Source organism: Acinonyx jubatus, chromosome E2 (assembly GCF_027475565.1).
Source record: "Acinonyx jubatus isolate Ajub_Pintada_27869175 chromosome E2, VMU_Ajub_asm_v1.0, whole genome shotgun sequence".
NCBI classification, from domain to species: Eukaryota; Metazoa; Chordata; class Mammalia; order Carnivora; family Felidae; genus Acinonyx; species Acinonyx jubatus.
This window is the reverse complement of record NC_069396.1, coordinates 17,989,980-18,016,506: the sequence shown is the minus strand read 5'-3', so window position 1 is coordinate 18,016,506 and position 26,527 is coordinate 17,989,980. Positions and strand designations below refer to the sequence as shown.

General features: G+C 44.8%; 1 protein-coding gene across 13 annotated transcripts in view; it reads left to right on the top strand.

Annotated features, from left to right (window-relative positions):
* PRMT7 (protein arginine methyltransferase 7) overlaps positions 1-26,527 on the top strand; it is a 45,867-nt gene that overhangs the window by 13,224 nt on the left and 6,116 nt on the right. For 9 of the 13 annotated variants that reach the window (XM_053211306.1, XM_027076052.2, XM_053211305.1 and 6 more), the window contains 10 exons: positions 1,564-1,713; positions 7,548-7,656; positions 14,134-14,246; positions 17,975-18,216; positions 18,441-18,621; positions 22,102-22,229; positions 22,665-22,800; positions 23,772-23,855; positions 24,652-24,699; positions 25,320-25,409. In XM_053211306.1, coding sequence (XP_053067281.1) covers positions 1,564-1,713; positions 7,548-7,656; positions 14,134-14,246; positions 17,975-18,216; positions 18,441-18,621; positions 22,102-22,229; positions 22,665-22,800; positions 23,772-23,855; positions 24,652-24,699; positions 25,320-25,409 — 1,281 coding nt within the window. Of the gene's footprint in view, positions 1-1,563; positions 1,714-7,547; positions 7,657-7,904; positions 8,032-14,133; positions 14,247-17,974; positions 18,217-18,440; positions 18,622-22,101; positions 22,230-22,664; positions 22,801-23,771; positions 23,856-24,651; positions 24,700-25,319; positions 25,410-26,527 lie in introns of those variants that run through there. The other 4 variants (XM_027076058.2, XM_027076057.2, XM_027076060.2 and 1 more) reach the window with 3 other exon arrangements.

Genomic DNA, 26,527 nt, shown 5'->3' with positions numbered 1-26,527 from the left:
AGTTCTTTACCTGTGAGTTTAGAATTTTTCAAGTTCAAAAATCTCTTTTTCTTTAGTTATATTTTTGTTATTGAGATCTCTGACTTGATTGCACTCAGGTCTGAGAATGTTGCCCTTTTGATACCAGTCCTGTATTATGTTCTGTTGTATAACAAAGTATCCCAGAATTTAATGGCTGAAAAGAGTTATTATTGTCTCATCATTTCTGTGGGTTCAGAATCTGAGCTCAGGCTTAGCTGTGTGCCCTGACTCTGGGTCCCTTGCAGGCTGTGATCAAGGTGTCACCCTGTCAGGCAGTCACCTTAAGGCTCAGTTGAGGGGAATCTACTTCCAGGAGTTTGGCCTCTTTCTTTTTTTTTAATTTTTTTATGTTTGTTTGTTTATTTTTGAGACAGTAACAGAGCATGAGTGGGGGAGGGGCAAAGAGAGAGGGAAACAGAATCTGAAGCAGGCTCCAGGCTCTGAGCTGTCAGCACAGAGCCTGACGTGGGGCTCGAACCCACCAACCGTGAGATAATGACCTGAACTGAAGTTGGACGCTTAACCAACTGAGCCACCCAGGCGCCCCCCAGGAGTTTGGCCTCTTAATGTTTCTTTCTAACTTGCCAGCTCATTAGTGCATTTTAAAAGATTTGCATGTGTTTTCCCTATCATTATTGTTTTCATCAGAAGGGTCAGGGTACCTATGGAGCCAAACTGTTACAGATTGGAAATGTATCTGTGTCAGCTGCTAAAGACCTGAACTAAAAACAAAGAAATGATTTCCTGAGGAGGGGATTATTTTTTGAGACAAGGAACCCCTGTGAATTAGAGTCCAGTAAGGAAATCCAAAGCCATGTTACTATTTCAACAGAGGGAATTTCACAGGGGGAATTGGTAACACAGATGTGGGAGGCCTGGAAGCAAATGGGAGCACCAAGGTTACCTAGTGGTAGTAATTGCAGGAGGCAGCTAACTTGCCTAGGGCTGATGATACAGAAGAGTGAGCTTCATGAGTCTGGAAGCATGGAGGAGAGGTCCTGTGGAACTGGTGCTCAGCTCTCCGAGAAGGACAGCTCCATGAGTGCTGCACCTGTCTCTGAGGTGCCCAAGGAGGCTGGTGATGAGAGTATAGAGAGGAGCTGGGGAAGAGCTGGCATCTGGAGCTGGCTGCCACTTCTGGGAGGACCCTGATGAGAGCAGCAACCATTTGGGAAGGAACAAGTTTTCTGCCTCTTCCTACCTGCCGGTCGCCCTGTAGTTCCCCTATTGTCCATACCTAATAGCTGGAAAAGGAGAAGGTTGTTGGCAGAGCCCCAGCCCCTCTAAGCAGAGTACAAAAGAGTGGGTGTGGAGGGAGGGACAATCATCAAATAAAAGGCAAGAGGCTGACCCAGTGCTCTGGGAGTCTCTCAAGGCCTGCTTTACTCAACTAGCCAATGCCGTTCCTTGACAGGCCAGAAAGCCATGGAACCATGACTTACACTGCTGCTGCCATCCATGACTCCCAAACTTCACAAAGTATCCTTGCATTTGTTTATAGTAACTGGTATGAAGTGATAGCTGTTTCTCCTTTTCTCTTAGAATATAAAATATTATCAGGGTATCCGGGCTGCTGTGAGCAGGGTGAAGGACAGAGGACAGAAGGCTTTGGTTCTTGACATTGGCACTGGCACGGGACTCTTGTCAATGATGGCGGTCACAGCAGGGGCTGACTTCTGCTATGCCATTGAGGTGAGCCACACTGTTCAGATATGTGTCCTGTGTGTTGTGTGGGAAGTCTGTCATGTACCTTGCCTATCCGTTTGTTTACAAATGTTCATGGAGTGCTCACTCTGTTTCAGGCATAGAGCCAGGTTCTAAGGATATGGAGATGAATCAGACACCTTTCCTTACCCCAGGGTCTCCTTTTCTCCTCTGAAAACAGCAGTCCTCAGTCTTGGCCTCATGTCAGAATCACTTAAGTACTTAAATAGCTTCAGAAAATACTGATGCGGTAACTGCCTCCCCTGCCTCACCACCCCGCTATCCTGACTCCAGTTTTAATTTAATTATTCTGAGATGTGGCCTGGGCATTGGGAATTTTAACTGTGCACCAAGGTTGAGACCTGCTAGTTTAAATTTTTTTTTACTAAAAAAATATTTTTTAATGTTTTTATTTTTGATGGAGAGAGAGAGAGCATGAGTGGGGGAGGAGCAGAGAGAGAGGGAGACACAGAATCCGAAGCAGGCTCCAGGTTTTGAGTTGTCGGCACAGAGCCGGACACGTGGCTCGAACTCACAAACCATGAGATCATGACCTGAGCTGAAGCCGGATGCCCAACTGACTGAGCCACCCAGGCGCCCCTAATTTTTTTTTTTTTTTTTTAACATTTATTCATTTTTGAGAGTGAGAGAGGCAGAGAATGAGCGGGAGAACGGCAGAGAGAGAGGGAGACATAGAATCCGAAGCAGGCTCCAGGCTCCGAGCTGTCAGGACAGGGTCCAACGCAGGGCTCGATCCCACGGACTGTGAGATCATGACCCGAGCTGAAGTTGGACACTTAACCGACTGAGCCACCCAGGCGCCCGAGACCTACTAGTTTAAATGTCTCCATTGAGCCTGCTATCTTACTATGTTTGTCGGTAGTTGGGCAGTCTGTCATTTCATTTCTTTATTGTAACATTAAACATACATTGTTTTGCTGATAAAGTAAATAATGCATTCTACCATAGAAAATATGGTAAATGTAAAACAAAAATAGCATGTTAACACAATGTTAACCATTGTTGAAATTTTGGCATATGTTCTTCACAGCTTTTGGGAAAAGGTAGCATGTATTTAAACACTTTTTCCTACAAGATTTGGTTTGTATGGTGATTGAGTTGTGAATAACAAAGTCCCAAAATAACAGTGGCTTAAACAAGATAGAAGATTTTTGCTTTCTCACATAAAGTCTGGAGGCAGCACTCTGGGGTATTCTACTCAGACTCCTTCTAGCTCCCCACCCCTCTTTCCCTATAGTGTGGCCCTCATGTTCATGGTCTAGAAAGGTGGGCATTTTAGGCTGAGGGAATCCCGTATTGTATTGTCCAGAGTCATGGCAAACAGGGTCAGGGTGGAAATCCAGAAAGGTAGATTGTAGCCACACTATGGAGGACCTGAGTGCTACAATAAAGACTTCTAACTTCAGTATCCTGAGTTAGTTGTTCTTAGCCTGAAATAAGAATAATGGGCTTCAGGGGCGCCTGGGTGGCTCAGTCGGTTAAGCGTCCGACTTCAGCTCAGGTCATGATCTCGCAGTCTGTGAGTTCAAGCCCCACGTCGGGCTCTGTGCTGACAGCTTGGAGCCTGGAGCCTGCTTCAGATTCTGTGTCTCCCTTTCTCTGACCCTCCCCATTCATGCTCTCTTTCTCTCTCAAAAATAAATAAACATTAAACAAAAAAAAAGAATAGGTTTCAGGGGCCCTTGGATGGCTTGGTCATTTAAGCGCCCGACTTCAGCTCAGGTCATGATCTCAGCACTCGAGCCCCACATCAGGCTCTGTGCTGACAGCTCAGAGCCTAGAACCTGCTTTGGATTCTGTCTCCCTCTCTTTCTGTCCCTCCCCCACTTGTGCTCTTTCTCTCTCTCAAATATGAATAAACATTAAAAAGAAAATCTTAAAAAAAAAAAAAAGAAAAATGGGCTTCAGGTCTCCATTAAGTCCTGAGAGAGGTAGGGGTGTGTGTGTGTGTGTGTGTGTGTGTGTGTGTGTGTGTGTGTATGTGTATGAGTGTATGACTCTGTGCACTTGTCTCAGGACTTCATAAAAAGATCAAGAGTCATTTCTTGGCCTTCTGGGGCATCATCAAGATTTTTTTTTGAGAGAAGAGAGACAAAGAGAATATGAGCAGGAGAGAGGGAGGGGGAGAGAGAGAACCCCAAGCAGGTTCCACATCCAGCATGGTGCCTGATGCAGGGTTCAGTCTTAATAAACTGTGAGATCATGACCTGAGCCAAAATCAAGAGTCGGATGCTTAACCAACTGAGCCACCCAGGTGCCTCCATCATCATGATTTTTAAACAGATACAAAAAAATTTATATTTTAGGATAGTTACCTTAGTCTCAAGTAAATTTTATTATCCTTACTTTACAAATGAAGAAACTAAGACCCAGAGAGATTAAAGACTTAATCTCACAATTAATAAATAGGAGAGCTAGACCTGGAGACTTGGTCTTTTGGTTGCTAATTAAGGTGCTAGCCCTACAGTGGTATCTTGGATGGGAGAGGATGTGTGAGTGTGAGATTTCTAGCATGGTTGTCTGGGGGAACAGTGATGCTGTTGACTGGTGAGAGGAACTCAAGAAGATACTTACTTTGTAGGAAAGATAATGCATTTCATGTTGGATGTGGTAAGTATGAGAGAGACAGGTCCCAGGGCAGGAGTCACTTTATGCGTGGACTGCTAATTGAAAATACAGGGTGAGGGGACACCTGGGTGGCTCAGTCGGTTGTGCATCTGACTCTTGATTTCAGCTTAGGTCATGATCTTACAGTTTGTGATTTGAGCCCCACTTCAGGCTCCTCACTCTTAGTGCAGAGCCTATTTGAGATTTCGCCTTCCCTCCCTCTCTCTGTGCCCCTCCCCTGCTCGCGCACTCTCTCAAAATGAGTAAATAAACTTAAAAAAAAAGTACACACGTACATACATATATGTAATATATATATTTACGGTAAGAACATGTTTTCTGGCAGAATTGGTAGGACTGTGCTGTTGGGTTTTTCTATATATTTCCATCTCAGTTACCTGGATTTCTAATTTCTGTCTTGGTGCTCTGGTCTGTGATTCTCAGATCTTTTCTTTTTGGCTCTTGACATCTTATGGTGGCCTCCCAGCTTTTACTTTAGTGACCACCTTTTGAACCTCTCAACTCAGTTCTAGCTGGACTGCCCTGTGGTTTTCAACTCTGCCTGAGCTCCACAACTGGAAAGACAGGTCTAGAACAATGAGTGAGAACCTGCTAGTCTCTGGAGATGGACGTCTGAACCTTTAGAGAGTGGCGTGTACAGGCGGATTTCCAAACTCATTTGCAGATGTGGCAGGTGAAGCTGGCATTGTAGGAGGTTGTTCAAGGAGAGAGTAAAATGAGAAGGGCAGAGCTGGGGACATGCCTGTGAGGGAAGAAGGGTGGCCAGTAAAGGCAAGTTCAGACAGATGCAAAGAGACCCTAGAGGGCAGAGGTGGAAGCCAAGGTTGCAGGGCATTCATGGGAAAAAGGAAGTGGTCAGCAAGTGTGGATGTTCTAGCCCAGCATTGTCATATAGAACTTTCTGTGATGCTGAATATTCTATAGCTGTGCTGGCCAACATAGTGGTCCGTAGCCACATACGGCTGCTGAGCACTTGCAGTGTGACTAGTATGAGGAACTGAATTTTTTTTTTAATGTTTTTTTTTTTTTTTTTTGAGAGAGAGAGACAGAGTGTGAGTCGGGCAGGGGTAGAGAGAAAGAGACACAGAATCTGAAACAGGCTCCAGGCTCCGAGCTGTCAGCACAGAGCCTGACGTGGGGCTTGCGCTCACAAACTGCAAGATCATGATCTGAGCTGAAGTCGGATACTTAACCGACTGAGCCACCCAGACGCCCTGAGAACTGAATTTTTAAATTTCACTTAGTTTGAATCAACGTCTATTTAAATGCATGTGGTCACTGTATTAGCACTGATGTAGCAGTTGAGTAGGATGAGGACTGAGAGAAAGCTGTTAGGTTGGCAGCTAGGAGGTGACCTCCTTTAAATGGTATTTTCAGGGGAATAGGTTTGAGGAGTAGATGGAATACAAGGAATTACAGACAGTGACTATAAACTTCTCTTTTAACACGTTTGAAAAGTGAGGAATGTTTTGGGAAGGTGTATTCGTTACAGTGATTTCTGTGGTAAATGCTTTGAGAATAAAGCATTGTCCTGGTTTCTTCACTTATTTTCCTTCTTTGTAAGAGCAAGAAGAACTTTCTCAGAAATCTCTAGCAAACCTCTCTTTGGGTATCTTTGGCCAGAATAAGGTTCAATCCTATTTAACTTACTTCAGTGACATGGCCTGAGAGATTCAGTTACACTTAGACCAGACAGGTGTACCACTTGGAAGTGATACAGTCATTCCCCAAACTGGAGGTGCAGGGGAGTACACAGAATGATGTTGGGAAGTCATCTTCAGGGGCCATTCCAGAAAGAAGTGTTCTGGGAGAGATTTTGAGGTCTTAAGCTAAGGAGGAGACTGTGAATGTCAAGCCTGAAGGGTCAACAGAAGAGATGAGTGATAATGTCCAGAGGCAGGAGGCCTGAGGGGATGATACGAACTTGTGATAACTTTGGGGTGGAGGCAAAGCGATGGGTGAAAACTGAGGTCTTGAGGCCCTCAGACTACATCTAAAAACACCAAGCCAGATCCTAGAAATAATTTGAAACAGTTTGGAACGATTTTTTTCCTAGGTAAGCACATATGTATCCTTTACAGAAGAATATAGCATTTCCTTTTGATTTTAATAAAAGAAGTATGTGTTCATGGTAGAAAATATGGAAAACGCAGAAAAGGACTTAGGAAAAATGGAAATCTTGTCCTTGTGACCAGTTACTTTATCATTTTGTTCTATTTCCACTCTGTAGGTGTGGCCACATGTGCATCTGTATGTTTTATGCACTATCGTGGTTGGAGCCGTGCAATCTAAATTGGGCAAGCTAGAAAGTAAGAGTTGGAGGGGTTTGTGTTTAGGGATAAGTGAAGGGTTTAGGAAGGCTTTGGAGAAGCGGGGGCTTCGTGCTTCCTGGAAAGTTGGGTTTGCCTTGGCAGGTTGGGGTAGGGCAGAGAAGGCTAAGGCTTCCCTAGTGCACAATAAGATCAGTGTGGCAGGAGCATCAGTCATGGGTGAGGATGGATTAGGAGGGGAATAAGGCTGGGGGAACTAAGGTGGTTCATATTATGGAGGTCCTCGAATGCCATAAAATAGAGGCTGTATTATGCCAGCAGCAAGGATTTGGGACAGTTTTGAGCTGACGCCTGTTTACATTTAACAACTAATGCAGTAACAGTCTCACTTCCTTCTAGAGAGTACAGTTGTCCAGCCCCATTCCCCCAGGGTGTGGTTTTGTGAAGCAAATCCCCTTGCTGCCTTCTTCTAGCCTGGCTCTGACACCTGCCGTCCTTACTAGGTAGTGCAACCTTCCTGGGAAGCCCTGTGTCCCCAGTGTGCCTGGCATGTAAGGTTTAACTCCTGCAAGTTAAACCCAGTGGATGGCCTTCCCTTTGTGTTCATTTTTATGACATGCATTTGGAGAATAAACTATTTAAGTTACAAAGGTGAAGTGTCATTCATTTAGATCAAATCAGCCCAAGAAATATTTTGCCTGTATCAAACAGTAACAGAGGTACATTTTATATATTCAGGAGGTAACTCTGTAATGGAGACCTCTTTTACTTCAAGTCTTAGAACCTGTATCAAGACATATTGTGTCTTGATTCTCCATTTAAAGAGAGATTACTAATCTTTGATGTTAGGATGTTATTTAATTTATTGCTCATTTTTACTTGGGTTTTGGCTCCAATTTCTAGGTTTTCAAGCCTATGGCTGATGCTGCTGTAAAGATTGTGGAGAAAAATGGCTTCAGTGATAAGATTAAGATTATTAACAAGCATTCCACTGAGGTGACGATGGGGCCAGGTAAGATCAACACATACTGTTTTGAGAGGTGCCTGGGTGGCTCATGCGGTTGAGCATCTGACTCTTGATTTCTGCTCAGGTCATGATCTCATGGGGCTCTGCTCTGACAGCATGGAGCCTGCTTGGGATTCTCTCTCTCCCTCTCTCTGCCCCTCTCATGATAGTGCACTTTCTCGTGCTCTCTCTCTCAAATAAACTTAAAAAAAAAACAAAACATACTATTTTAAAAGCCTTATTCACTCTTATAGGAGAGAAGACAAGGTTTATTCTAGTTATCTGGAATAAACGTATTCAGGTTATTGAAGAGAAATGGGGCCTCTCCACTTGGTCTGAAGATAAGTACTTTGCTTCTCTACTAGTGAAAACAAATCAGCAGTGAGTAAACCAAGACTAATGCTCAACAGTGGTGAGACAAATGAAACTTCCTTTTGCTTTAAGCAAGTTGAAATTCTTATGTGACTCAGTTCTCAGAGATTTGAGTTTTATCGACAGAAGTAAAACTAAGTAGATAGCAGAAAGAGGTTTGCTTAGTGCTGACATCCTGCTTCAGCATCCAACATGAGAGATTTGCCTATATAGCACAGTCTCTCCAGGTTTTCAGACTATTTTTTATAGTCTAGGCATTTGAGTCAGACTTCTAAAATTTCACATGCCACTTGATACCTGGAGAGACAGTGGAAAGATTGCAAAAGAAGCTTCTGGGATGAGGTTATGTATATCACCAGTTTTTTAAAATGCAGTATTTTAGATGGAAGCATCTATATAAGATCAACGTTTTTGTCCCATTTAAAAAAAATGTTTTTTTAAATGGAGAATCTGAAACATGCACAAAAGAAAGGATTAGTGTGCCCTTTATTTTTGAAGCCTACAAAAGAGTGTGCAAATAATTATCTCATTTTTTAGTCCACATTATTGAGGTATAATGTACATAAAATGAGTGCATCTGGGGCACTTGGGTGGCTCAGTCAGTTAAGCGCCCAACTTCGGCTCGGGTCATGATCTTGCGGTTCCGGAGTTCAAGCCCCACATCAGGCTCTGTGCTGATAGCTCAGAGCCTGGAACCTGCTTCAGATTCTTTCTCTCCCTCTCTCTCTGCCCCTCCCCAGTGCGTGTGCACTCTCTCTCTCTCTCTCTGTCTCAAAAATATACATTAAAAAATTTTTTTTAAAAATGAGTGCATCTGTCTTAAGTATATAGTTTGAGTTTGGACAAATGTAAACACATTTGTAACCTCTTCTGCATTCCAGACTGTAGAAAGTCTTTACCGTGCACAGATTTCCTCATGGCCGCTTTATAGTCTTTTGCCTCCGTATCACTGATCCTAGGCATCCACTGATGTGCTTTCTTCTTTTTTTTTTAACGTTTATTCATTTTTGAGACAGAGAGAGACAGAGCATGAATGGGGGAAGGTCAGAGAGAGAGGGAGACACAGAATCTGAAACAGGCTCCAGGCTCTGAGCTGTCAGCACAGAGACTGACGTGGGGCTCGAAGTCACTGCGAGATCATGACCTGAGCCGAAGTCGGATGCCCAACCGACTGAGCCACCCAGGCGCCCCTGATGTGCTTTCTTCAATGTAGATTAGATCAGATCCCCCCCTTTCTAGAATTTTGAGTAAGTGAAATCACCCACATGTACTCTTTCTTTTCTTTAGCATAATGCTTTTGGGTTTCATCCACGTTCTGTGGATCAAGGGTTGCTGAGTAGCACTGTGTGTGTGCATACTTTAATTTGTTCATCCCCTCACCTGCTGATGGACATGTTAGTTTCTTAGGTCTTGAGGTTTACTGTTTTTTTTCTTTTGTGGTGTCTAATCTGCTGAGTACATCTAGTGAACTTTTTATTTCTCATACTGTATTTTTCATATCTAAAGGTTTCCTTTGATTCTGTTTTATAACTTGCATCGCTCTTATTTTTTCATGTGATTTTTTTAAATAGTTGTCATATCTATATTAGCTGGGGTTTTTTGTTTTTATTTTTTTTTAAGAGGACATTACTTAAAGTTTATTTTGAGAGAGAGAACATGCGCACATGCGTGAGCCAGTTGGAGAGGGGCAGAGAGAGGGGGAGAGAATTTCAAGTAGGCCTCCACACTGTCAGTGCAGAGCCTGACACAGGGCTTGATCTCATGAACTATGACATCATGATCTGAGCTGAAATTAAGAGTTGGACCCTTAACCAACTGAGCCACCAGATAGCTGTTTTAACATACTTACCTTCTGGTTCCACTGCCTCAGTCTTTCCTGGGTTTATTCTGCTGACTAATTTTTATCCTGATTCTGGATTACATTTTTCTTCTTCACATGTCTAATAATTTTTATTTGGATGCCATGTATGGTGGGAGTTTTGCATTGCTGAGTACCAGAGTTTATTGTCTCCCTTTAAAAACTTTGCTGGCATCTGGGTGGTTCAGTCAGTTAAGTGTCTGACTTTGGCACAGGTCATGATTTCATGGTTTGTGAGTTCAGGCCCCACCTTGGACTGTCTGCTGTCAGCACAGAGCCTGCTTTGGATTTTCTATCTCCCTCTCTCTGTCTCATGTCTGCTCACTCCCTCTCAAAAATAAATACATTTTTTTTTTTTTAATTAAAAAAAAGGCTTTGCCTGGCATGCAGTTGGGCTACTAGTAGGTTAGTTTGATCCTTTCAGGGCTTGTTTTGTTTTTTTGTTTTTTTTTTAATTTTTTTTTTCAACGTTTATTTTTGGGACAGAGAGAGACAGAGCATGAACGGGGGAGGGGCAGAGAGAGAGGGAGACACAGAATCGGAAACAGACTCCAGGCTCTGAGCCATCAGCCCAGAGCCTGACGCGGGGCTCGAACTCACAGACCGCGAGATCGTGACCTGGCTGAAGTCGGACGCTTAACCGACTGCGCCACCCAGGCGCCCCTCAGGGCTTGTTTTTAAGCTTTGTTGGAGCAGGGTTAGGATAGCTTTATTTATTTATTTATTTATTTATTTATTTATTTATTTATTTATTTATTTTTAAAGATTTTTATTTTTTATCTCTACACCCAATGTAGGACTCGAACTCACAGCCCTGAGATCAAGAGCCACATGCTCCACTGATTGAATCACCTGGCACCCCGGGTTAGAATAATTTTAAGTCAGGTTTTCTCAAAAGTGACATTTTGGGCCTGATAATTTGTTGGGAGGAGCTGTCCTGTGTATTGGAGGATGTTTACCCCTGGCTTCTAACCAGTAGAAGCTGGTATCACCTACTCCCCCACTAGCATTTGTACCAACCAGAAATGTCTCCAGACATTGCTGAATGTCTTGGGGGTGGGTAGGGGCAAAATTGCCCTCTATTGAAAACCACTGTTCCTCCTCCTCCTCCTCCTTCTCCTCCTCCCCCTCCTCCTCCTCCTCCTCCTCCTTCTTCTTCTTTTTTTAATGTTTATTATTTTTCAGAGAGAGCATGAGTAGGGGAAGGACAGAGAGAGAGAGGGAGACAGAATATGAAGCAGGCTCTAGGTTCTGAGCTGTTTGAGAGCCAGATGCAGGGCTCAAACTCATGGACCAAGAGAACATGACCTCAGCCGAAGTCAGATTCTTAACCGACTGAGCCACCCAGGCGCCCCTGTTTTAAGACTACCTTGGTCACACTAGCAAAGCATGGCTTTTCTGGGGTCTCTGCTTAGTGTCTGGTGCTGGCTGAGTGGAACTAGAATGTTTCCCAGTCCTCTGTGAGCTCTGGAAATTATTCAATTTCTAGCTCTATGGTCGTCCTTTGCCAGACTTTCTATATTCTTCTATATGTGTGAATATATTCAACAAGAGGCTTCGGGGGAGTCCTGTGCAGATTTCGGAAACCTGCTTTCTGTGTAACATCCTCTCTGGTCCCTGCCCCCAGTCGTGAGCCCCAGCCACCTGCCCTCTCTCAGCTTCAGTTGCTATCTCTTTACCTCAGCAAGATTGCTACGTTCTGCGTGACATCGTGCTTTTTGTACAGCATCTGGAAACTACCTACTGGCAGAAAGCCAGAGCAGTTGCAGGGGTCACTTTGTTTCTCTTCTTAGAGAACAAATTTGTTTCCTCTTATTCAACATCTGAAAACACTTGTTTCATATATTTTATCTAGTTTTCTAGTTGACTACAGTGGGTGGCTAAGTTTGATCCCAAGTACTCCACAGGTAACTTGGGGAGCAACATTTGTCCATCTAGTCATGTGGCAAAGACATACAAGGCACTGGGGTAACCACCCCTCCCCAGGTTCCCACTCACCCTCCTGTATTAGCACTCACATGCTAGATACCAGGCTCTTCAAGAGTATTTATTGAGATTCAGTGGATCATAAAACTTTGTTTATTTGAAGCAAATTGAATAATAAATCATTTTAAGTTACAAAATTGTTTTAAGAATTATTCAGGAGGTAGAATTGGCAGGGCTTGGTGACTGATTGGATGTAAGATGACAAGGAGGAATCAAGAATTCAGCCAATGTTTGCTGGTTGTTGTGGGTGCTAGGTGTTGTTCTAGGCATTGGGGTAAAATGGCAAGCAGAGCAGGCAGGGTCTCTGCTCTCCTGGAGCTGACAAATGATGCCCTGGTTTCAGGGCTGTGTGACCGGTGGTGCCATCCACTGAGGCAGAAGCATCGGAGGGAGAAGCAGTTGTGTAGGGGTTGGGTGCAGTTTGGGATAATATATTTCCGTTCGAGTTTGGCATGATATCAGAGATGTGGGCAGTGCCATTCAGGAGGGCAGTCTCTGTGCCAAGAGGCAGATGTTTCTTGTCAGCCTCCTTGCATGGCATACTGCCATTGAGCACAAGGGTACTTCATAGCAAGTAGATACCTGGGTGGCCCAGTCAGTTGAGTGTCCTACTCTTAATTTCAGCTCAGGTCATGATCTCACAGGTTCCTGGGATAGAGCCCTGCATTGGGCTCTGTGCTGAGAATGCAGAGCTTGCTTGGGATTTTCTCTCTCCCTCTCTGTCCCTTGCTCTTGAGCATGTGTGCACATACTCTCTCCCTGTCTCAAAGTACGTAAACTTAAAAAAGAAAGTGAAAGTGGACAGCTTTTTCCTTTGCTGTGCTACCACCATATCTCATTACTCTTGTTTTAAAGATTACGTGACTGATGGTCAGCACTGAAGGTTCAAGGCTAGAAAGTGGGATCCAGCCCCAGGTCTCCATGACTTCAGGTTTTCTCTACCTCACCCTCCTTTGAGCTTCCTAAATGCTTCTCTTTCCTTTTGTTATCCATGAGACTTGTCTTCTGTGTGGGGAAGATGAGTGGGCTTTGTCAGATGAGAATTTGTGTGCCATTAGAAGTATTTATGGTTAATTCTCTATGATAATTAGCCCCTTCCAAAGTTTATTGTCTCTTGGCTCATTAAAAATTGTAATTGTAGAAGTAACATTACATTACATGATGGAGGCTTGAGAAATAGATTCAGCAAAAAGATCTTCCCTGATCCTAGTATTCTAAAACAACTATTATTTGGGGGATTGACTGGTAGCAAGAAATTAACTTAATTAAGGAGGATTTAGTAGAAGGAACTGGGGATTCTGAATCCTGGATCTTGTAGTATCATTGGAATCATGCAACCTCTCTTGCTTTGGTTTTTCTCTCTCTGTGCAGCCTAGAAATAGAAGTACCAGCATTCAGGGGCACCTGAGTGGCTCATTCACTTAAGCTTCCTACTCTTGATTTCAGTTTAGGTCATGATCTTATGGTTCATGGGTTCAAGCCCCAAGGTTGGGCTTCATGCTCATGGCATGGAGCCTGCTCGGGATTTCTCTCTCTCCCCCTCTCTCTGCCTCTCCCCCATTCGTGCTCGCTCGCTCTCTCTCTCTTAAAAAAAAAAATAAACTTAAAAAGTAGAAGCATTAAGTTTCTGTTTTTCAAATCATTGTTGTTAATATATTAATAGTTTATTTAATTGTTAATTTGCATCTCTCCAATTGCTAATAAGAATGATACATTTTTGGGGTGCCTGGGTGGCTCAGTTGGTTAAGCACCTGACTCTTGATCTCAGGGTTAGGAGTTCAGGCCTTGTGTTGGGGTCTACACTGGACATGGGGCCTACTTTAAAAATAAATAAATAAATAAATAAATAACATTTTTCCATATAATTGATTGATTTTTCTGTTTTGAATTGTCTTTTTTGCCTGTACAATTCAATACAAATTGAATTGTATTTTTGCCTGGTTTTCTTTTTGGGTGTTTATAGCTTTCTTATCAGTTCTGCAAGTCCCTTGCAATATTAAATGTACAGAAAAATTGAAAGAGTGGTGTAGTGGACACTTACATTCTCTTAAGCAAGACTTAGCAGTTGCTGGTATTTTGATGTGTATATGTACATCGAAATGGGCTCTTTGGTGAGCCATTGGAAAGTTAGTTGCATGACACTATTGAATTCTTCGATATATGTATATGCTTTCAATTTAGTGATCTGTTAACCTTTTATCTTTCACGTATTTGTTGTAAATATTTTTTTGACCGCTTGCTTCTGGCTCTTTGTTCATGTTTCTTAGATGGTGACATGCCATGCCGTGCCAATATCCTGATAACGGAGTTGTTTGATACGGAACTGATTGGAGAGGGAGCGCTGCCTTCCTATGAACATGCACACAGGCATCTCGTGCAGGTAGGGAATCAAGGACCTCCCTCGCACATATTGCTGTGATCTCAGCCAGCTCACACAGGTCTCATTGATACAATGTGCTGTGCACAGCCTGAGCCCTCAGTACTTCTCTGTACACCTTAGGGTGCCCTTCATTCCTACAAGACTCTGGTTCTCCTCAATTAGGACTTCTGGATCTCTTATCAGGTCTTTGTAGGCTAGAGTCAAAAGGCAAGAAACTGTGTTTCAATTCAATTCAGCAAACATTCTTTGAATGTCACCCGTGTATAAGGTGTTCTAGCATCCAGGGAGAAATATCAGACATCCTTCTTGTTTCTAAGATCCACCGTCAGTGACAGTAAAGACTGGATGGGCCAAATGGAGAGGCACACAGAAGCACCACTAACATTTGTTTTAGGACTGGCGGATGGGGTCTGGGATCAGGAGATGAGGTCATGTGTAGAGATGGTGGAATTTGGAAAGGCACTGAGAAGAGAGAGAGGTATCCCAGGTAGAGGACCTATTTGGTAGGTCAGTGAGAACACCACACTGAGTGGGCTTGTGAGCTAATGGTGGAGAGTGGGGGAGAGGGTGGAAGGCCTTGAATGTGAAACCATTCCAGGTAGAAGAATTTGGGTAGTGATAATCGTTGACAGTTTTGGGGGAAGGGAGAAGCGTGTTGAAAGTGTTATCTCAGGGATGTTGGTCTTTTTTTTTATGGACATAAGCTTCCCCAGAGGCAAAAGTCAGGTGGGGAGGTATGAGTGTCTGCTTCTTTTGCTGCCACCTGTCCTGTGGGAACCATCCAGGTGAGCCTGCAACTGTCCCAGTCTGGGGCCCTCTTTGGGGATTCTTGGTGTTCGCACAATGAAGAATGTGGCTCCTTCCAGGGCAATTGGGGCCATAGTCCACCTTACTCACACGGTCAGCATGTGATGGTGATTGTTCCACAGATCCCTACGCTGTGTGAGATGTCTCATTGTCTCCAAAATGTGAAATCTTTTTCTAGTAATGTTAGTAATTATTGCTGTTTCTTCACATTAAAACTATCAGCTAAAGCAAAACAAAACAAAACAAAAACTACCAACTAGATGAATCCCTGAAACAGAGAATGAGGATGTTAGAATTATGTTAGTGTTGCCCAATTGGTCTTTTCTCTAATACATTTAATAATTATGAGTTGTGCAGGCAGCCATCTGCAGTTTCCTTTCTCAGCTGACCTGTGCAGCTAGGTGTCCATTGTCTGGGGGTATTTTTTTTTTTAATGTTTGTTTATTTTTAATGTTTATTTATTTATTTTGAGAGTGAGCAAGTAGGGGGAGGGACAGAGAGAGAGGAGAGAAAGAATCCCAAACAGGCTCCATGCTGTCAGCACAGAGCCCGATGTGTGGCTCGATCCTGCAAGCTGTGAGATCATGACCTGAGCCGAAACCAAGAATCAGGTGCTTAACTGACTGAGCCACCCGGGTGCCCCTCCACTGTCTGTTCTAATCGCTGTCCCCATCTGTCCACCCTGTTTCTGAGATTGAAAGAGTTATGGCTTTACACAAAGGCTTCCATTGCCCTGTCCCTCTTCCTGCCTTGTTGAGGGTCATGGAACTAGGATGCTGGCATGTCTAACAGATAGTCCATCTGGTGTCCATGTGGTGATGAATGACCCAGTGATTAATCTGAGAAGGTAAATTTATCAAGTGCCTTCATTTTTCTGGGCTCCTTTTTGAGTACCAGGAATATGAAGGTGCACTCCCAGACAGGCAGGTAGGTGAGCAGGTTATCACAGTACAGTTGGAGTTATGCTCAGATGGTCAGTGGGGTGAGATCCTGTCCGCTCTGGTAGGGTATGATGGGGAGCATGAAGGGAGATAAAGCTTGAGCTGAGTCTGTCTTCAAGAGTCATCAAGTATTGGCCTGGCAGACGAGGGTATTCTCAGTAGAAAAGGTCAGCATGCAGAAAGATGTGAAGAAGAGCTGGTACAGGGTGAGTTGTTGGCATTATGGGTAGTGTGGGAGGTAGGGCTACATTCAGATGGGCCCCTGTGCTCCAGAAGGCAGTGTGTTACCACAGGAGGGGATTGACATTGGATTCATGCAGGCAGGCATTTGGAGAGCAGTTGAGGTGTAAGATCAGAAGTAGGAAGACTGATTGGAAGGTGGTTGGGGTCATCCAGGCCCTGAGGCTGAGACGAGCCTCAGCTGAGACCAGGGAAATGGGCCTGGAGAGGTAGACTTGGGGAGGAGGAAGGTGGTCAAGGACTTGGTAATTACTTAGATGTGGAGGCATTGAGGATGATGCCAGGGTTTGGGGCTAGGTGATTAGATTGGATGTTGGTGTTCCCTACTGAATGGGAGGACCACCAAACCCGGGAAGGAGGGGGAGAGGTGAAGGTGATTTGTTTGGTTTAGACAGAGTTTGATCTATCTGAGGGTCAGCCAAATGGAGTGGACCAGAAGGCTTTTGGACACGTGGTATTTGGTAAACGAAATACCAAATTTCCCTGGCTGAGCTCCCTCAGGGGAGAGTATGTGGAGGGAGAGAAAGGTGGGCCCAGACCAAGTCTGGAGTTCTCTCTGAAGGATGAACAGGGGAAGTTTAGCCTTCTGAAGGAGACAGAGGGGGAGAACAGTACTTCTCATCAGGGGTCATGCTTGGAGACATTTTCGTTGTTACAACTGAGATGGGGATGCTATTGGCATCCTTGTGGATAGAGGCCAAGGTGTTGATAAACATGGTATGATGCACCAAACAGCCCCATACCAAAGGATCATCTGGCCCAAGAGGTCACTAGTACTAAGGTAGAGAAACCCTATGCCTGTCATTTCCCTCCAGTAGTAGCTGTGTCTTCCTCATGGCTGGGCCCCTGGTGCCTGGTGCATAGAGGCTGTCAGGTGAAAGAATGGGGTAGGAGGGAAACTGGATGAGGTGTTTCAGCCAAAACCAAACAAGGGGAGCAATTGGCAGTGCCCAGTGAGGCCAGGAGATTAGGTCATCTGAGGGTGGACACTTGTCCATTGGGCTGTGCAATAAGGTTCTGGCATCTGGGTGAGAGCTGTACCTAAGAGAAACTCTGAGCCCAGTGCCAGAATTACTGCTTCGCAGGAAGTCTTGGACTCTTTCTTCAAAGTTGATGTGGGAGTTAATCAGCATGATAACAATTAAGGGTTATTTTTGAAGTATTTAAAAGTGTCATGTAGCCAGGAATTTATCTGACATAAATCATTTTAGATATAGCATGTATTCTTTTTGAAATGTGGTTCCTTTTTTCTCCTTTCCCAAGGACATTAGGCCAAAAACAGTTCACTGTTCTGATAGTGGTAAGGCGTTAGATGCTGCTAAACTGACCTGATATTAAGGAACAAACCCTCTCCCTCTCCCTTTCCCTCTCCCTCTCCCCCCTCCCTCCCTCTCTCCCTCTCCCCCCCCCCCCCTCTTCTGTCTTTTTTTTTCTTGAGAGAGACAGAGAGTGCAAGCAGGGGAGAGGGGCACGCTTGGGGGAGAGGCAAAGAGAGAAAGTGGGAGAGAGAATCCTAGGCAGGCTCCATGCTCAGTGTGGAGCCCCACACAGGGCTCAATTCCAAGATCCTGTGATTACGACCTGTGCTGAAATCAAGAGTCTGATGCTCAACTGACTGAGCCTGAGCCACTTAGGCATGCCTGGAACAAACCTCTTTTGATCCATGAGGATTACTGTGGGTTTATTTTCTAATAATATACTGGTTTGTTTTTTCTTCTTTTGTTTTTTTAACAAACTTAGGAAAACTGTGAGGCAGTGCCTCACAGAGCAACTGTCTATGCTCAGCTGGTGGAGTCCAGGAGGATGTGGTCGTGGAATAAGCTCTTTCCTATCCCCGTGCATACCAGCTGTGGAGAGCAGGTCATCGTCCCCCACTTGGAACTGGAGAGGTGCCCTGGTGCACCCTCTGTCTATGACATTCAGCTGAACCAGGTGTCATCCGCTGACTTCACTGTCCTCAGTGATGTGCTGCCTATGTTCAGGTACCAAGAAGCCACCCCAGCTGACGGCGCTTTAAGATATTTGGTGGAATTGGGGTCTTTAGAAGTTCTTCATGAGTGAGAAGGAAACCTAGCTGAGGTCACCTGCTTCTGAAGGCAGGAGTCCATTGCAGACAAGTCCCATTGCTAGTGATGTCACCATAAAAGCTTAAAAATGGAGTGTGTGGGCTTAAAATATACTTAAATTCTTGCATATTCTTCCACAGTGTGGACTTCAGCAAGCAAGTCAGTAGCTCAGCAGCCTGCCACAGCCGGCAGTTTGAACCTCTGGCATCTGGTCGAGCTCAGGTGGTTCTCTCTTGGTGGGACATTGAAATGGACCCCGAGGGGAAGATTAAGTGCAGCATGGCCCCCTTCTGGGCACACTCAGACCCAGAGGAGCTACAGGTAAGAGATAATACCTGAGCACATTTTCATGTAAATCAGGAAACTTACCCACTTATGGTTGTGGGAAAGTAACGTGTTGAACCTTAGATTCACAAGAATTTAGAGACCGGAGGGGCTATGTCAGAATCAATGTCAGACAGAGAAGAGTTAAACAAACAAAAATCCCCAAAAGGCAAGGCTACCTATCATAATAAGATATAAAATAGATCTCTCAGCCGAATTCAGGCAGCAGCCACAGAGGGGGCCTTGGGGAAACTTGGATGTGCTGGTTCTCCCAACTCCTAGCACAGCTACTCTCAGAGCCCACACCCCTTGCCCCCGAGTAATCCCAGGGAGCCTCACATCAAGTTGGAATGGAGGACTACAGTCTGTCTGCAGACTTACTTTCTGCGTCGCCTCAAAATCTAGCTTTTCTAAAAAAAAACGGGTACCTTTTCTAGCTCAATTGAAAGTGGGTGAGGACGTGAACTACAGAAAAGGAAATGCAGAGTACTGTTTAACATGTGAAAAGCTGTTCAGCCTCACTCATAAGAGCAGTGCACATGTAAACTGCAGTGAGACATGATTTTCCACCTGTTAGTGATGAAGTTCAGGAAATTTGGTAATGTGGGGAGAGCTGTGGGGACAACTGGCCAGTGAGCATCACAGCTTCCATGGAGCACAAGGAGGCCTACCTAATCTGTCATCAGAGGAAGGATGCCACTTCCAGACATTTAGGTTCTGGATAGATTGGTGTCTGTGTATAATGACGTGTGCTGGGATACTCACTGCAGCCCTGATTTAACAGAAAAGACTGGAACAACCTAGAAGCCACCAGTAGGGGACTGCATCCTTACTGATGCTAAGAGAGGCAGCTCTCTTATCACTGATGGAGAATAATCTCTAGGATGATCATTAAGTGAAACAAAAATAGAGGTGCTGAACAGTGTGTGCTATGCCAATGTTGGTATCAATAAAAATAAGATGTATGTGTTTATGAGTGTATATGTGTGGTGGGTGTGTATAAGAATATATTTGGAAGAATCCACATAAATTGGTAAAAATGGTTGCTTCTGGGAAGGGGGCTAGAGGTTAGGGGTGAAAAGCAAACTTACTTTTTACTCCATGATCTTTTTATATCTTTTGAATTTTCTCTCAAGTGCACGTGCTGTCCACCCCTTATATGCACACCTAAAGGGAAAAAAAGTGGGAAAGGTGCCTGTTCAGGGCCAAGGAATCAAGCCTTCCTTTTCCGCCTGGGAGGCCCTGGGGCACCATCCTCTTCTCTGTGTTTTGTTGTCCTGTTAACCATTTGCTGGGCACTGGGTTTATCTTGATTGCTCATCTGCTAGTTCTAGTGTGACTTCTAAGGATGACCTTAGCTGCTCCCCTGCTCTCTGAGTTACTGCTTAGGCCAAAGGGTCATGACTGCTACGGGATTGCACTTGGTCCCTTTCCCCCCTCCCGGGCCTTTGAGGTCCCTCTTCTCCCTTCTGCCCTCCACTTGTCTGGCATTGGGCGTTGTGTGACTCCAAGCAGTGTGTATGAACTTCCTCGGCATATCCTGGTCCTCTGCAGGCTCAGGGTGTATTTGGGGGTGGGAGGAGGGCGTGGGTCAGAATTCTTCTACAGAATTGAGATCAACGCTGGGCTGTTTTCTTTCCCTTTGGGAGTGTGAGGATACAAATTAGCATAAGAATGCAAAATGCTAGTGATCTCATTTGCATATCTTCAAAGTGCTACTATGTATATTTTCTTGAATTCCCGTGGAAGACTTGCTGGGTAACCACATACTGCCCAAACTGAGACTGAGACCCAACCCAGTGAGTGATTGGAGTAGGGCCTTCTATTTAGGCGGCAGTAGTGGATGCTTGTCCCTAGGTCTCCTGACTTTGTGTCCTTCCTTTACCAGTGTTTTGTAGTTTGTGCCCTTTGTTTACCAGTGGTGGCCTGTGGACTGTTAGAAATGTGAAGAGCTGCTTGCAAATGCATTTCTCTCTTGACTTCACTAAACTGCTCTTGGTTTGAAATATATTCAGTTTGTCTCACCTTGGGCAGTGGGTTCTGTCAGCAGACCTTTAGCTTAAGAACCTGGGAGGCTGGCTTGTTGAGAAGGACTTGATGATCAGGGAGCTTTATGGGAGCCCGGGAGGGGTTGGGGACGGCTTCTTTTGTCTTTGGATCAATTTGCATAGTAAGGAATGAACTACAGGTTTTAGAGAATCTGTTTTTTCCTCCTTGTGTTTCCTTATTCTACAGTGTGTCTAGTTACATTGTCATTTTCTAGCTTTTATGTTCAAATAGACATCTTAGATACCTGGGGCTGTCATTCACCTGCGTTTTAGTTAGATCCAAATCTGGGGAGGGCGGAATGCTTCCTGAGAAGTAAGGCTGGTGTCAGCCTCATTTGGGTCTGCGCCCAGCAGTGATGGAGTCTCCCAGGGGCCAAGTTTTTCTTAGTTCCTGATGATGACAGAGAATGAGTACATGCTTGTGTCATCAGAATTGAGCCAGGCATCCACTTTTTAGGACAGCTCTTTCTTTTTAAAAAAGAGGCTTAAAGGTTATGAGAGTAATAAACCTTGTGTAAAACTAAAATGAATCCAAAGTCACTCAGGGTCCTGTCACTGCTAAGAACTCCCTTCCTTTGATCTCTTTCCATATGCACAGATTTTGTCAGTGCTGACTTCTAGTTTCATGCTGCACTAGTCATGATAGTTACCATTTTCAGTGTCTGTGAATATTCTGAATAAGATTTTGTAGACCCATTTCTGAGCTGCTGGACATTTGGTCCAGTTTTTGCTAGTATAAATCTGTAATAAGGGTGTTCCTGAGAATATAGCTTTTTTTCCTTTTTTGTTTGCATTTTCTTAGCATAGAATCCTGTATGTGGGGTTTATAGTGTCAAAAAGGATCAACACAGCGTATTAAGTTGACTCTGGATCATTGTATACCATGTTTCACAATTTAGAGTATTCCAGGTCTTTAAAAACTATTTAATTCAAAAGAATAAACAGAACAAAACCTTTCTGTACTATTTCCCCAACTTTTTATTTTGAAAAATTCTAAATCCATAGAATAAATGAAAATAAACATTGAGATGCCCTTTACTTAAATGTAACAGTTATTTACATTTGCCATGTTTACTTTCTCTCCCCCTTCCCTCTCTGCCTTCCTTTGTGTGTGCACACACGTGAGGTGGAGGCATGCACATGTACACACACATACACACACATGACAGAGAGGCTGGAGTCCCCTCTCCTAAACCCTTCCGGAAGACTGCTTCCCTGGGCTGTATCCTTGAAGCCAGCAAGCCTTCAGGACATGAACCTCTCTGACTTGAGAATCTTCTTATTTATCTCTGTGGCAAGAGTAGTCATCTGTAGTCCACAGCATGGTCTCCCTGCAAGCTGATTTTTGGCTTAGATTTTGGCTCCTGGATTAGAGACGTTGCTCTTGTTGCAACTTGGGGACAGCTGATATCTCTGTTCCCTATTTCAGTGGCGGGACCACTGGATGCAGTGTGTGTACTTCCTGCCACAAGAAGAGCCTGTTGTCCAAGGCTCAAGCATCTACCTGGTAGCGCACCACGATGACTATTGTGTATGGTACAGCCTCCAGAGGACCAGGTATGCCCCAAGTCTTGTGGTGGGGGGAAGCACTGGGCCTGTGATACTGTGTACTTACGTAAGTTCGCCTTATAAACAGTGTAGAGGCACAAGTGGGCACGCTTGTGTCTGAACAGAATAAAACAAGAGCAAGAGTTTGTGAGTAGATGTGTTAGTGCCCATTGGCATGTTCTTAGAAGAGACTGCCCTGGTTGCAGGGCCCCTGTTTGGGGGAGACATGAATGAGAAGTCTCGGGTTGGGGGACCCTCCAACCTCTAATGCCTACTTGAAAGCCAGTTCCTGGACTCATGCCCTCTAGAGGATGTGGGTGTGCCCACCATGGCTTGTTTCAGTTTTAGTGGGGCAGATCCCTATGCCCATCTCTGTGCCATGCCTTCATGCTTGCCGGTGTCTAGCAGGTTATGCTCATCATGTGTGTCTATTTCCTGGCTTAGCCCTGAAAAGGACAGGAGAGTCTATCCAGCACGCCCCGTGTGTGACTGCCAAGCTCACCTGCTCTGGAACCGGCCTCGGTTTGGAGAGATCAACGATCAGGACAGAACTGATCAATACATCCAGGCTCTGCGGACAGTAAGTGTCCAGCCCCTTGGGTGGTTATAGTCAAGAAGGAGTTTGTAGCATGGGCCTCAGGTCATTGCTTGCTTATAATTTGCAGGTTTTGATTTCTGTACTACCTGGCTTTTGGGTGGGCACTCAGATAGTAGCCAGGAAGCATGTTACTAGACTTTCTGAGGGCTTGTTCTCTGCTGTCCTGTGAGAACCTCTGCCTGGGAGCCTTACCTCAGCCGCTGCCATTGTCCCTCTAGACACTTTGCCTTTGTGGTCACTAGTAGTTCCTGTGGATAATCCCAGTGGATTCAGCCACCCCATTCTTCCTTTCATCTGCTGCATTCTTTCTAAAATTTTCTAAAATATGAGTCTGGTTATGTAACTCTCCTGCCTGAAACCTTTGCTCCCTGCTGCGTGTAGCAGGAGTCTCTCAGCTCAGGACTATACAGAGGGTTTGGAGAAGTGTCTTTTGGACCTCTTGGAGTTGTATGCAGAAATATGTGTGCACATATGTACATGCATGCATTTTGGCACGAGGGAAGATCCCAGCCGTCTAAAGTTTCTCTCAAAGGGATCTATGACCTATAAAGTAATCCCTGCCTTTGGCAAGTCACTCAAAAGCCCAGGCTGTCTGTTCTGTGACCAGAGAGGGAAGAGGCTTATGGTAAACTGAGAGATGGCCTCTAGCAAGTGGGGCAGGTCTTCAGGTGGGCCTTGTAGGACAGCTTGGGGATAGTCTCTCCTGACAGTGAGGTCTGGGTAGGGAGAGGTGGGTGAGGTGGTTGCACTGGAGGGTGGGGGCTGCTTACTGCCTACAAGGCAAGCACAAGTCTGGGGCTACAAGAAGATCCAGCTGGGTGTTGAGGGGTAGATTGAATGATCACAGAGTGAGTTAATGGGGCTAGGAGAAAGGAAGTGTTTCTGTCAGTTTTCCAACAAGAATTTCTTGACCGGCTATAAGAAAACGTATTGAGGTTGTTATTTTCCTGCAGGTGCTGAAGCCAGACAGTGTCTGCCTGTGTGTCAGTGACGGCAGTCTGCTCTCCTTGTTGGCCCATCACCTTGGGGCAGAGCAGGTACCAGACCGCATTCTGCCAGCTTCCTGAGGGCAGCTCTTGAGTTTGAATATCACATGGTCTGGGTACACAGTTCTGTGACTAAAGGCCTTTGCAAGTGCAGCTGCCATGCATGTGGGGGCTTTGGGGTTTATTGCCTCCGTGTGCAGGCAGGAGTCAGGCTGTAGCTATTCCCATATAGCTGCAGCTCCAGTGTCTGAGTGCTCCTTGCTAGCATCAGTGCAGAAAGTGGTTGCTGTCTCAGTGGGTAGTGAGCACAGGTAGACTTGGTAGGTGGTACATTCTGCCTTGGAATTATCTTGTTGGGTTTTAACCTTTTTTTTTTTTTTTAATTTTTTCAAACTTTTATTTAGAGGGAAAGAGAAGGGGAGGGACAGAGAGCAGGGCGGCGGATGGGGGGACAGAGGATCCAAAGTGGGCTGTGCGCTGAACAGCAGAGAGCCTGATGTGGGGCTCGAATTCACAAACCACAAAATCGTGATCTGAGCCGAAGTTGGACACTCAACCAGCTGAGCCACCCAGGTGCCCCAGTTTTAAATCTTTAATTTCTTCTTTTTTAATGTTACTTAGAACAAGAACGAGTGGGGGAAGGGCAGAGAGAGGGGGAGACAGAGAATCCCTAGCAGACTCCATGCTCAGCTCAGACCCCCGATGCAGGGCTCGAACTCAAAACCATGAAGTCATGACCTGGGCCGAAATCAGGAGTCAGATGCTTAACCAGCTGAGCTGCCCAGACGCCCGTTAATCTTTAATTTCTTTGTCAAATGAATCTCTAATAGCATCGTATTCTTTTTAGGTATTTACAGTAGAGAGCTCAGCAGCTTCTCATAGACTGATGAAAAAAGTAAGTGACTGTTGTTACTAAACTATCGGGCGGGGAGGCAGGTCAGGGGCCTGCCTTGCTGAGTGTGGGATTGATTGCTCTGATGCTGTCTTGGCAGTAAGGGAGCTGGTGAGAGTTCCCACCTTGAGAGCCGGTGTAGAAGTCTTCTGGGGCTGTCGCTGAATAGCAGCAAACATTTAGACTCTATTTTTTATGGCTTTTCTCCTCGCTTCACATAAAACTAAAAAAGCTGCAATCTTTGCAGTGATATAACTGAATTTATGATTTGTTTTTGGGACCCAGTGCCCAGGGAGTCAACACTCATAAGCTGACCTGACTGATTGGTTCCATGATGGTATTTCTTCCCTTGGCCATCGATTGGTTTTGATTTCCTTTCTGAAGGAAACTACCAGAACTACAAGCCTATTGCTAAGTCCTGCTGATACGTCTGTAAGAGAAATTTCTTTTGCTGGTACAACATTTTGCTTGGTGCACAGGATGCCCCTGGAGGAGAGGATTTTCACAAAGCAGATAAAAGTGGTGCTTAGAACAATTTGGCCAGAAAACTGCAAGCATACAAAACAACTTTGAGATGTTTTTTTCTGGACAAAAACAATACTTTCATTTTTTTTCCTCATAAGATTTTCAAGGCTAATCACTTGGAAGATAAAATTAATATAATAGAGAAACGGCCTGAATTGTTAACATCTGCAGACTTGGAGGGTAAAAAGGTGAGTGGCAGGGGCTCTGCATTTGCATGGACAGCACAGCACCGAGATGGCCTGAGTCCCCCTTCTCTTCTCAGGCCATACAGTGGGTCCCATACCTAACTCAGCCCCTGTGGGAATGTGGTGAGGCATTGCATAGATGTCTGGTCTGCAAATACATGAGCTACTCTGAACTCTGACCGATCTCTGCTCCTTCCGAGTGAGGACAGAATGGTTCTGTTAGGATGAATAGCCGCCTGTTGTGGCCTCTCTGCCTTATCCCTTTACAGTGCTCCAGCTCCCATTCACTCCTGTTATTTTGGTTCACTTTTCACCGTTCTGCTTACTTCCTGCCACCTCGGCAGTTGATCTTCTGTCCCCTACGGTTGGTCTTGTCACACAATCCACCCACCACCCGTTGCTTCTAAAACTACTCCCACCCCTTAGTAATCCTGAGATGTAAACACAGTCTTCTGCTGCCTTTCCTCTCACTGGCCCCCTGGGCCCTCATGACTCAGGGGCCTCTCCCTTCTCAACACATTTCTTTTTAGGGCCTTAAGAGACTGCTTTTTCCAGGTTTTTCTCTTATTTTTCTAGCTGCTCTTCCTGAGCTTTTCATGGGTTTCTCTTCCTTCACTTGATCCTTCCATAGCAGTCTTCTGATGGTTTCTCCCTGTCCTCTCCTCTCCCTCTGTGTCTCCTCTCTCTCTAGGTGATCATGTCCTTTCCCATAAGGGAATCTTTGGCCTCCAAAGCTGGGTCTGCAAATCTCTCATGTCCAAGTGCCCACTGGATGCTTTCCTTGCATATCCTGCAGGCCCTTCAAGCTGGAATCCATCACCTTTCTTCACCAGCTTTTTAACAGCTTTACTGAGATGTAATTGACATACCATAAAATGAACCCATTTCAAGTGTACAGTTATTTTTTAATAAATTTTTAGAGATGTACAAGTATCACACACTCTAGTTTTAGAGCATTTCCATCACCCAGCCCCTAGCCCCAGGCAAGCACTGATCTAGTTTCTTTGTATCAATTTGTCTTTTCTGGGCATTTCATATAAATGGAGTAGAACGATACATGGTTTTTAGTGTTGGGCTTCTTTCACTAGTCGCACTTTTGAGGTTCATCCGTGTTGTAGAAT